The 12,781-nt window shown below is 39.7% G+C and overlaps 1 protein-coding gene across 2 annotated transcripts in view; it reads left to right on the top strand.

Moving 5' to 3' along the window:
• LOC128659472 (enoyl-CoA delta isomerase 2) overlaps nt 1-12,431 on the top strand; it is a 167,179-nt gene extending 154,748 nt beyond the window's left edge. The window contains exon 9 of one of the 2 annotated variants that reach the window (XR_008402398.1): nt 11,729-11,926. Coding sequence is in view for 1 of the 2 variants with exons in the window: in XM_053713095.1 (XP_053569070.1) it covers nt 11,729-11,881 (153 nt within the window). In the remaining variant the exon portion in view is untranslated. Of the gene's footprint in view, nt 1-11,728 lie in introns of both variants that reach the window. The other variant, XM_053713095.1, reaches the window with a different exon arrangement.
• The last annotated feature ends 350 nt before the right edge of the window (nt 12,432-12,781 follow it).

Here is a 12,781-nt window from a genome sequence, read left to right as displayed (position 1 = left end):
ATCTATCAGAGTCCCTAGAAAGGAAACTCTTGTAAGATGGAAGAGAGAACTCTTTTTTATGTTCACCTTCCACCCGTGAGATCTCAGAAAAGCCAACACAATGTCAATGTGAGACTTGGCTAGCTGAAAAGTCGACGCCTGGATTAAGATGTCGTCTAGATAAGGCGCCACTGCTATGCCCCGAGGTCGTAGAACCGTCAGAAGGGACCCTAGCACCTTTGTGAAAATTCTTGGAGCCGTGGCTAACCTGAAGGGAAGAGCCACAAACTGGTAATGCCTGTCTAGAAAGGCAAATCTGAGAAATTGATGATGATCTTGAATGATGGAACTTTGAGGAACTTGTTTAGAATTTTGAGATCCAAGATTGGTCTGAAAGTTCCCTCTTTTTTGGGAACCACAAACAGGTTTGAGTAGAACCCTAGCCCCTGTTCCTCTTTTGGGACTGGGCGGATCACCCCCATGGTAAGAAGATCTTCTACACAGCGTAAGAATGCCTCTCGCTTTTTCTGGTTTACAGACAATCGAGAAATATGAAATCTCCCCCTTGGAAGGGAGTCTTTGAATTCCAGAAGATATCCCTGGGACACAATTTCTAAAGCCCAGGGATCGTGAACATCTCTTGCCTGAGCGAAGAGAGAGAGTCTACCCCCTACTAGATCTGGTCCCGGATCGGGGGCTACCCCTTCATGCTGTCTTAGAGGCAGCTGCAGGCTTCTTGGCCTATTTACCCTTGTTCCAAGCCTGGTTAGGTCTCCAGACTGACTTGGATTGGGCAAAATTCCCCTCTTGCTTTGTAGCAGAGGAAGCTGAAACGGAACCACTCTTGAAGTTCCGAAAGGAACGAAAATTATTTTGTTTGATCTTCATCTTATTTGATCTATCCTGAGGAAGGGCATGACCTTTCTCTCCAGTGATGTCTGAAATAATCTCTTTCAGTTCAGGCCAGAATAGGGTCTTTCCTTTGAAAGGGATGTTCAAAAGTTTAGATTTAGATGACACATCAGCAGACCAGGACTTAAGCCATAACGCCCTGCGTGCTAAAATGGCAAAACCTGAATTCCTTGCCGCTAATTTAGCCAGTTGAAAAGTGGCATCTGTAATAAAAGAATTAGCCAATTTAAGGGCCTTGATTCTGTCCATAATCTCCTCTAATGGAGTCTCCATCTGAAGAGCCTCTTCTAGAGCCTCAAACCAGAAAGCAGCTGCAGTAGTTACAGGAACAATGCACGCAATAGGTTGGAGAGAAAAACCCTGATGAACAAAAATTTTCTTCAGAAGACCCTCTCATTTTTTATCCATAGGATCTTTGAAAGCACAACTGTCTTCAATAGGTATAGTTGTATGCTTAGACAGAGTAGAAATAGCTCCCTCCACCTTAGGAACTGTCTGCCACGAGTCCCGCATGGTGTCAGATATGGGAAACATTTTCTTAAAAACAGGAGGGGGAGAGAACGGAATACCTGGTCTATCCCACTCCTTAGAAATAATATTCACAATCCTCTTAGGGACTGGAAAAATATCAGTGTAAACAGGAACCTCTAAGTATTTATCCATTTTACACAATTTCTCTGGAACCACTATAGGGTCACAATCATCTAGAGTCGCTAATACCTCCCTGAGCAATAAGCGGAGGTGTTCAAGCTTAAATTTAAAGGCCGTCATATCAGAATCTGTCTGAGGAAGCGTCTTTCCTGAATCAGAAATTTCTCCCTCAGATAACAAATCCCTCACCCCTACTTCAGAGCATTGTGAGGGCATATCAGATACGGCTATTAAAGCATCAGACGGCTCAGCATTTTTTCTAAACCCAGAGCTGTCCCGCTTTCCTTGTAAACCTCTGTGAGGGTTGTATTCATAACTGTGGCCATGTCTTGTAAAGTAAAAGAATTTGACGCACTAGAGGTACTTGGCGTCACTTGTGCGGGCGTTACTGGTTGTGACACTTGGGGAGAGCTAGATGGCGAACCCTCATTTACTTCTGACTGAGAATCATCTATTGCTCTATTTTTAAGTGCTAATATATGTTCTTTATAGTTTATAGATATATCAGTACAATTGAGACACATTCTAAGAGGGGGTTCCACAATGGCTTCCAAACATATTAAACAAGGATTTTCCTTGGTGTCAGACATGTTAAACAGGCTAGTAATGTAACAAGCAAGCTTGGAAAATACTGTAATCAAAGTAAAAAACACTTAGAAATAAAACGGTACTGTGCCTTTAAGAGAGAAAAAAAGCTGCACCAGTTCTGCAAAACAGTGTAAAAAAGCAGTAAACTTAACGAAATTTTTACAGTAGCATTATAAAGACTTAGTAACTTTGCACAGCTATGCAAATAAACAATTAACTCCTTAATGGCAAAAACGGATTGAAAAAACATCAAACCCAGTAAAAAAGACTTTCAGCACCTTGCCACAGCTCTGCTGTGGCTCCTACCTGCCCTTCAGAATGATTTGTGGGGAAAAAAACTTCTGTAACAGCCCTCAAACACAGCAGGAAACTCAGGAGAAGTAGTGATATGTCTCAGAGGAAAGGAAACTGCGCAACTGAGGCGCGAAAATAGGCCCCTCCCACCTCACTCGATGTTTTGAGGCCTATCAGAGAAACACCAGAGTGTCTCTTAATTAACCATGTGAGTTACAAAACTCAAAACCAAGCCACAATGACCCCTTTAGTCCGTTCAAAAAAACGTTATAAATGCATCAATAAACAAAACGTTTTTTTCCTAACAGTGTCACCAGCCCTTTAGTCCCTTCAGAAAAAGTTATAATTGCATCAATAAACAAAACGTTTTTTCCTAACAGTGTCACCAGTAACTAATGAGCCCTTCAAGCAAGCTGAAATTCCTGTTACAGTGTCTGAATACAGCTTACCCTTCCCTCATGGGGATATTGCCAGCCTTTTCTAGAATTAACACAGTCTGTCTAGAAAAATATAGACTGAACATACCTCATATGCAGCTTAGCCTGCAAACTGTTCTCCCAACTGAAGTTTTCCAGTACTCTTCAGGCCTTGTGAGAACAGCAGTGGATCTTAGTTACAAAGTGCTAAGATCATCATCCTCCTTGCAGAAATCTTCATCCCTTTTCTGCCAGAGAGTAAATAGTACACACCGGTACCATTTAAAATAATAAACTTTTGCTTGAGAAATAAAAAACTAACATTTTAGTCACCACATAGCTCTTTGCCCTTCCTAGCAGTTAAGCAGGCAGAGAGAATGACTGGGGGGTGGAGCTAAGGGGGAAGCTATATAGACAGCTCTGCTGTGGGTGCTCTCTCTGCCACTTCCTGTAGGGAAGGAGAATATCCCACAAGTAAGCATGAATCCGTGGACTCGATACATCTTACAAGAGAAAAAATAATTTTATTTTTTTTTGGTTTCCAACTTTCCGCCTACCTGCTACTTATATCAAGTGGTTGACACGTGATAGATACCTAGTGGGTCACAGATCATCTTAACCTATTGGCGCAGCTCACCGGGAACTGAAACTATTCCCTTTGGCGGCACATTGGTTCCTGACTGCACGTGTAGTCTCCTCAATCGGTTTGTGACTGCATGTGTAGTCGGTGAGTGGGACAGCAGTGTGTTTGCAGCGCGGGTAGTAGTCAGTCGGACTAGGGCGGCAGCTTAAATGCTGAGCTGAAGTTAGCAAAGTGGGGTTTTTTTGCAGCTAGCTCCCAGTAGTGCATTGCTGCTCCTGCTCTTGATATATGGATAGGAAGTGGAAGCTTAAAAATGCTTGATGATGAAATGCGAGTGTCTTTTTCTAATATTCCACCAAATATTCAGAAACTGTGTTCATCCCATCAACCTCATACATCCCATTAAAATATTAAGTAGCTATTGGTGTTATTTTAAAAAAATAATAATAATTCTTGCACATACGTACATACGGTTACTTGTAAATATATTTTGTTATTATATAATTAATGTATGTGTCTGTTTCTCTTAAAACAAGTTAGTTTAACCTCCTATTTGCTAGTACAACTGAATTACTGTGTCGCGAAATGATGTAGGTCTAAAAAGTGTGTCAATAACATGAAAAGTTTGGAAAGCTCTGCGCTAACTGCTCAAGGCAGTCAGCTGTTTTTTTTAAAGAGACATGGCAGCATTCTGATATATCAAGACATAAAATTACCCTAAGCAAATAATTCAGTCTTTCGGAGCATCCAGACCCCCAATGTTAAGCACATAGTTAAATTGGCATGTGTGAGGCTGTGAACCCACGAGCTATGTGGTATCTGTAGCTCCTGGCTGTCTAGTGCCTGAGTCACTTACCTGGACTGAAGCACCACTTCAGTGTGTCCGGCAGAGAGCCCATCCAGTGCAAGTAAATATACTGCAGAGGATACATGCGGATATACCTGTAACACCTCAGGTGGAGGCTAAGGGACGAGGTCCCCACGACGCCAGAGGGCAGTTATGGCGGCAGCACCCGTTAAATTATAGCAGTGCCACAACAGAGGTATTCCTTAACCCTTGCCGCACTCGGAATCTTGTAGAAGTCGTCGTCAAATCTTCCCTAAGTGAAGCTGAGGAGTTCTGGGTCAGTTCTGAGCTCCCCAAAAAAGTTTGCTGCCTAAATGCTATTTCATTCAAGCAAGCAACTTGAGGTTGTTGGAATGAAGCATTTCTTACAATTATGTGGTATATCTATAAAGCAACTTTGTACCAAAATAATTGTTATTTATGTGAAAGAGCACCAGTTAAAGGGGCATGCAACCAATTATTTTTTCTTTCATGATTCAGATAGAGCATGTAATGTTAGACAACTTTCCACTTAACTTCTATTATCTCATTTTCTTTCAGAATCCTTGTTGAAAAGCATACAAAGTAGGCACAGGAGTAGTAATGCACCACAAGGAGCTAGCTGATGATTGCTGGCTACACATATGCCTTTTGTTATTGGCTTACCTGATGTTTTCAGCTAGCTCCCAGTAGGGCATTGCTGCTCATTCAACTGTGGATACCAAGAACATGAAGCAAATTTGCTAATAGAAGTAAACTGTAAGGTTATTCAAAATAGTATGTTCTATCTGAATCAAGGGAGAACAGTTTTGGGTTCCATGACCCTTTAAGCATGTTCAACGTTGTTGTTTATTCCCTTTTTTTTTTTAAATCTAAACATTTTAAAGTAAACGCTGTTTAAATGTAAATTGAAAGTAACGCAGCAGTATTACCCTAGTATCGTACCAATGGTCATTGGCTAATAGGTACTTCCTGCTAATGATCATGTTTAAATGGTGTTCTTTCATAGCCCTATCAGAATTTTTTTTAGTACAGCAACCTTTTAAAGGGACACAAAACTCAAAACATTTCTTTCATTATTAAGATAGTGTGTACAATTAATTAATTTAAAAAAAAAACAACTTTCCAACTTCCATTGTCAAGCTTACTTTGTTCTCCTGGTATCCCTTGTTTAAAAGTAGGTTGGCTCATTAGCGTAAACTTGTCTGTAGCACTGTAAATTGTGCAAGAATGCTTTTAACAGGTACGGTGTAAAAGCCGGAACGGAACGGAACAGGCCGGAACAGGCCTTTTATGTAGGAAATTGATTTAAAATATAATGGGATGTGTTAGAGACTCTTGAGAACAATTTTAGGAACAAGAATATTTGTGATATAATAATTAATTAACCCTTTAACTACCAAAATAGTGTCCGAAACCAAACATAACAGCCCGGAACAGCACCTTCCCAGAAAACCAGATATACCAAATTCACAAGTCACATGTGACTAAATGTAATATGTGTAATCAGCCATAAACCATCCACAGAAACCACATTATATTATCTGTTCCGGCCTTTAATACACTTTTTTATAAAAAGTGACGGAATGGCACCTTACCAGCAAAATATAAAGACCAAATTCACTAGCCACACATAACTAGATGTGATAAGTGTAATCAACCACAAACCATCCACAGAAACCACGTTCCAATACCCGTTCCGGCCTGCAAAATGCTTTTTCATGAAAAGTGATGGAACGGCACCTTACCAGCAAACCAGATACACCAAATTCACCAGTCACACATGACTAAATGTTATAAGTGTAATCAGCCACAAACTATCCACAGAAACCACATTATGATATCTGTTCCGGCCTTTAATACACTTTTTTATAAAAAGTGATGGAACGGCACCTCCCCAGAAAAATATACAGACCAAATTCACCAGCCACACATAACTAGATGTGATAAGTGTAATCAACCACAAACCATCCACAGAAACCACGTTCCAATACCCGTTCCGGCCTGTAAAGCGCTTTTTCTTGAAAAGTGACGGAATGGCACCTTACCAGCAAACCAGATGCACCAAATTCACCAGTCACACATAACTAAATGTTATAAGTGTAATCAGCCACAAACCATCCACATAAAGCACAACATTATGATATCTGTTCCGGCCTTTAATACACTTTTGATAGAAAAGTGAGAGAACGGCACCTTCCCAGCAAAATATACAGACCAAATTCACCAGCCACACATAACTAGATGTGATAAGTGTAATCAACCACAAACCATCCACAGAAACCACGTTCCAATACCCGTTCCAGCCTGTAAAGCGCTTTTTCTTGAAAAGTGACGGAACGGCACCTTACCAGCAAACCAGATGCACCAAATTCACCAGTCACACATAACTAAATGTTATAAGTGTAATCAGCCACAAACCATCCACATAAAGCACAACATTATGATATCTGTTCCGGCCTTTAATACACTTTTGATAGAAAAGTGACAGAACGGCACCTTCCCAGCAAAATATACAGACCAAATTCACCAGCCACACATAACTAGATGTGATAAGTGTAATCAACCACAAACCATCCACAGAAACCACGTTCCAATACCCATTCCAGCCTGTAAAGCGCTTTTTCTTGAAAAGTGACGGAACGGCACCTTACCAGCAAACCAGATGCACCAAATTCACCAGTCACACATAACTAAATGTTATAAGTGTAATCAGCCACAAACCATCCACAGAAACCACAACATTATGATATCTGTTCCGGCCTTTAATACACTTTTGATAGAAAAGTGACAGAACGGCACCTTCCCAGCAAAATATACAGACCAAATTCACCAGCCACACATAACTAGATGTGATAAGTGTAATCAACCACAAACCATCCACAGAAACCACGTTCCAATACCCGTTCCGGCCTGTAAAATGCTTTTTCATGAAAAGTGACGGAACGGCACCTTACCAGCAAACCAGATACACCAAATTCACCAGTCACACATGACTAAATGTTATAAGTGTAATCAGCCACAAACCATCCACAGAAACCACATTATGATATCTGTTCCGGCCTTTAATACACTTTTTTTTATAAAAAGTGACGGAACGGCACCTTCCCAGCAAAATATACAGACCAAATTCACCAGACACACATAACTAGATGTGATAAGTGTAATCACCACAAACCATCCACAGAAACCACGTTCCAACACCTAGTTATGTGTGTCTGGTGAATTTGGTCTGTATATTTTGCTGGGAAGGTGCCGTTCCGTCACTTTTTATAAAAAAGTGTATTAAAGGCCGGAACAGATATCATAATGTTGTTTCTGTGGATGGTTTGTGGCTGATTACACTTATAACATTTCGTTATGTGTAACTGATGAATTTGGTGTATCTGGTTTGCTGGTAAGGTGCCGTTCCGTCACTTTTCATGAAAAAGCGTTTTACAGGCCGAAACAGGTATTGGAACGTGGTTTCTGTGGATGGTTTGTGGTTGATTACACTTACCACATCTAGTTATGTGTGGCTGGTGAATTTGATCTGTATATTTTGCTGGGTAGGTGCCGTTCCGTCACTTTTTATAATGAAGTGTATTAAAGGCCGGAACAGATATCATAATGTGGTTTCTGTGGATGGTTTGTGGCTGATTACACTTATAACATTTAGTTATGTGTGACTGGTGAATTTGGTGTATCTGGTTTGCTGGTAAGGCGCTGTTCCGTAATTTTTCATGAAAAAGCGTTTTACAGGCCAGAACGGGTATTGGAACGTGGTTTTTCTGGATGGTTTGTGGTTGATTACACTTATCACATCTAGTTATGTGTGGCTGGTGAATTTGGTCTGTATATTTAGCTGGGAAGGTGCCGTTCCGTCACTTTTTATAAAAAAAAGTGTATTAAAGGCCGGAACAGATATTATAATGTGGTTTCTGTGGATGGTTTGTGGCTGATTACACTTATAACATTTAGTCATGTGTGACTGGTGAATTTGCTGTTTCTGGTTTGTTGGTAAGGTGCTGTTCCATCACTTTTCATGAAAAAGCGTTTTACAGCCCGGAACGGGTATTGGAACGTGGTTTCTGTGGATGGTTTGTGGCTGATTACACTTATTACATTTAGTCACATGTGACTTGTGAATTTGGTGTATCTGGTTGCCTGGTAAGGTGCTGTTCCGTCACTTTTCATGAAAAAGCATTTTTCAGGCCGGAACGGGTATTGGAACGTGGTTTCTTTGGATGGTTTGTGGTTGATTACACTTATCACATCTAGTTATGTGTGGCTGGTGAATTTGGTCTGTATATTTTGCTGGGAAGGTGCCGTTCCATCACTTTTTATAAAAAAAGTGTATTAAAGGCCGGAACAGATATCATAACGTGGTTTCTGTGGTTGGTTTGTGGCTGATTACACTTATAACATTTAGTCATGTATGACTGGTGAATTTGGTGTATCTGGTTTGCTGGTAAGGTGCTGTTCCGTCACTTTTCATGAAAAAGCATTTTTCAGGCCGGAACGGGTATTGGAACGTGGTTTCTGTGGATGGTTTGTGGTTGATTACACTTATCACATCTAGTTATGTGTAGCTGGTGAATTTGGTCTGTATATTTTGCTGGGAAGGTGCCGTTTCATCACTTTAAAAAAAAAGTGTATTAAAGACCGGAACAGATATCATAATGTGGTTTCTGTGGATGGTTTGTGGATGATTACACTTATAAAATGTAGTTATGTGTAACTGGTGAATTTGGTGTATCTGGTTTGCTGGTAAGGTGCCGTTCCGTCACTTTTCATGAAAAAGCGTTTTACAGGCCGGAACGGGTATTGGAACGTGGTTTCTGTGGATGGTTTGTGGTTGATTACACTTACCACATCTAGTTATGTGTGGCTGGTGAATTTGGTCTGTATATTTTGCTGGGAAGGTGCAGTTCCGTCACTTTTTATAAAAAAAGTGTATTAAAGGCCGGAACAGATATCATAATATGGTTTCTGTGTATGGTTTGTGGCTGATTACACTTATAACATTACTCATGTGTGACTGGTGAATTTGGTGTATCTGATTTGCTGGTAAGGTGCCTTTCCGTCACTTTTCATGAAAAAGCATTTTTCAGGCTGGAACGGGTATTGGAACGTGGTTTCTGTGGATGGTTTGTGGTTGATTACACTTATCACATCTAGTTATGTGTGGCTGGTGAATTTGGTCTGTATATTTTGCTGGGAAGGTGCAGTTCCGTCACTTTTTATAAAAAAAGTGTATTAAAGGCCGGAACAGATATCATAATGTGGTTTCTGTGGGTGGTTTGTGGCTGATTACACTTATAACATTTAGTTATGTGTAATTGGTGAATTTGGTGTATCTGGTTTGCTGGTAAGGTGCTGTTCCATCACTTTTCATGAAAAAGCATTTTACAGGCTGGAACGGATATTGGAACGTGGTTTCTGTGGATGGTCTGTGGTTGATTACACATCATATCTAGTTATGTGTAGCTGGTGAATTTGGTCTGTATATGTTGCTAGGAAGGTGCCGTTCCGTCACTTTTTACAAAAAAAGTGTATTAAAGGCTGGAACAGATATCATAATGTGGTTTCTGTGGATGGTTTGTGGCTGATTACACTTATAAAATTTAGTTATGTGTAACTGGTGAATTTGGTGTATCTGGTTTGCTGGTAAGGTGCCGTTCCGTCACTTTTCATGAAAAAGCGTTTTACAGGCCGGAACGGGTATTGGAACGTGGTTTCTGTGGATGGTTTGTGGTTGATTACACTTACCACATCTAGTTATGTGTGGCTGGTGAATTTGGTCTGTATATTTTGCTGGGTAGGTGCCGTTCCGTCACTTTTTATAAGAAAGTGTATTAAAGGCCGGAACAGATATCATAATGTGGTTTCTGTGGATGGTTTGTAGCTGATTACACTTATAACATTACTCATGTGTGACTGGTGAATTTGGTGCATCTGGTTTGCTGGTAAGGTGCCGTTCCGTCACTTTTCATGAAAAAGCATTTTTCAGGCCCGAATGGGTATTGGAACGTGGTTTCTGTGGATGGTTTGTGGTTGATTACACTTATCACATCTAGTTATGTGTGGCTGGTGAATTTGGTCTGTATATTTTGCTGGGAAGGTGCCGTTCCGTCACTTTTTATAAAAAAGTGTATTAAAGGCTGGAACAGATATCATAATGTGGTTTCTGTGGGTGGTTTGTGGCTGATTACACTTATAACATTTAGTTATGTGTAACTGGTGAATTTGGTGTATCTGGTTTGCTGGTAAGGTGCCGTTCCGTCACTTTTCATGAAAAAGCGTTTTACAGGCCGGAACGGGTATTGGAACGTGGTTTCTGTGGATGGTTTGTGGTTGATTACACTTACCACATCTAGTTATGTGTGGCTGGTGAATTTGGTCTGTATATTTTGCTGGGTAGGTGCCGTTCCGTCACTTTTTATAAGAAAGTGTATTAAAGGCCGGAACAGATATCATAATGTGGTTTCTGTGGATGGTTTGTAGCTGATTACACTTATAACATTACTCATGTGTGACTGGTGAATTTGGTGCATCTGGTTTGCTGGTAAGGTGCCGTTCCGTCACTTTTCATGAAAAAGCATTTTTCAGGCCCGAATGGGTATTGGAACGTGGTTTCTGTGGATGGTTTGTGGTTGATTACACTTATCACATCTAGTTATATGTGGCTGGTGAATTTGGTCTGTATATTTTGCTGGGAAGGTGCCGTTCCGTCACTTTTTATAAAAAAGTGTATTAAAGGCCGGAACAGATATCATAATGTGGTTTCTGTGGGTGGTTTGTGGCTGATTACACTTATAACATTTAGTCATGTGTGACTGGTGAATTTGGTGTATCTGGTTTGCTGGTATGGTGCTGTTCCGTCACTTTTCATGAAAAAGCGTTTTACAGGCCGGAACGGGTATTAGAACGTGGTTTCTGTGGATGGTTTGTGGCTGATTACACTTATTACAATTAGTCACATGTGACTTGTGAATTTGGTGTATCTGGTTTCCTGGGAAGGTGCTGTTCCGGGCTGTTATGTTTGGTTCCGGACACTATTTTGGTAGTTTAAGGGTTAATTAATTATTATATCACAAATATTCTTGTTCCTAAAATTGTTCTCAAGAGTCTCTAATACATCCCATTATATTTTAAATCAATTTCCTTCATAAAAGGCCTGTTCCGGCCTGTTCCGTTCCGTTCCGGCTTTTACACCGTTCCCTTTTAACAGTTATAAATTCTACAAATACTGCTGCCATCAAGTGCTCAAAATCATCCTTGCATAACTGCTTCCTTTATAGTTCTCTGGGCACATACTTGCTACCCAAAGAGGTATTTTCCATGAGAACAAAGTAAATTTGATCATAGTAGTAAATTGGAAACTTTAATACTCTATCCTCTATCTAAATCATGAAAGGAACAATTTGGTTGTCATATCCCTTTAATGATTAATTTGTATAATAAAACAGTGTGTTTGCCTTTCTTCTATTCATGTAGACACTGACTCTCTCCAAGCAGCTGATTCGTGGTATGAATAAGGAGAAGCTTCATGCTACATGCAAGCGAGAGTTTGATCTTTTTAGTGAAAATGCTTCTTCAGAGGAATCATATGTCCGTCTGAGATTTTTCCAGAAAAAGGCAAAGTTGTGATTATTATTTTTTTTTCTTAAATAAACATTGGCACATCTTACAAAATATGGCTTTTTTTACTGGAAAAGCTTATTGGATAAACATTTCACTACAGATTATGCGGAGCAGTTCTGATCATTTGTAAATAGCAGTAAAGTATGAAGCTATGTTAGCACTTCCCTGCAGATGCTCGCTGCCAGACCGTATCCAGAAACAAGAAATATTGAATGTGGCGGCGCTGTGTCACCTCAGGGGGTGCAAGCTGCTCTTTTCCTCTGTGAAACCTGCCTTCTTTCACTTCCAAAATAAAAAGCTCACAATGGTGTAGCACGTTTCAAATAATATGGTAGGCGCACAAACAGGTCATACTCACAGGATTTCAGTTTTAAATCAGCCTTTTATTAAAACCATTACAAGGGTATCTTCAGATTTTATTAAAATATAGCTTAACGCGTTTTGGCAAAACAAGCCTTTCTCAAGAGCATAAAATCAATATATGTCAAAGCAATTTATTTGAATTAAAATTATGTATTTTTAGCATATTTTATCCAAATATATGTTCAAAACACAACCAGTTTCAAGTTGGTTTGTTTCTTTTGGCTAGATTACATGATTGACAAAAGCTATTTGGCATTATACAGATAGTAAATGAAAATATGACTTTAAAATGTATAGTCACATAACTGTGGCAGTCACTGATGTAAAAGTCATTTTAAATGTAAAACTAAAAAACTTAATTATTATATTTATATATATAATATATATTATATAAGTATTCACTGAATAATGCAATAAGTAATGCCATCAGCTTTAGCCAATTACATTTACTGCTTAATAAAACACACACTGGCAACACTACCCCAGGTTTAAAGAAACACTAAAGTCATTAATTTTCACGATTCTGATAGAGCACGTAATATT

This window comes from Bombina bombina, chromosome 5 (genome assembly GCF_027579735.1).
Source record: "Bombina bombina isolate aBomBom1 chromosome 5, aBomBom1.pri, whole genome shotgun sequence".
NCBI classification, from domain to species: domain Eukaryota; kingdom Metazoa; phylum Chordata; class Amphibia; order Anura; family Bombinatoridae; genus Bombina; species Bombina bombina.
This window is presented reverse-complemented; position numbering and strand designations above follow the sequence as displayed.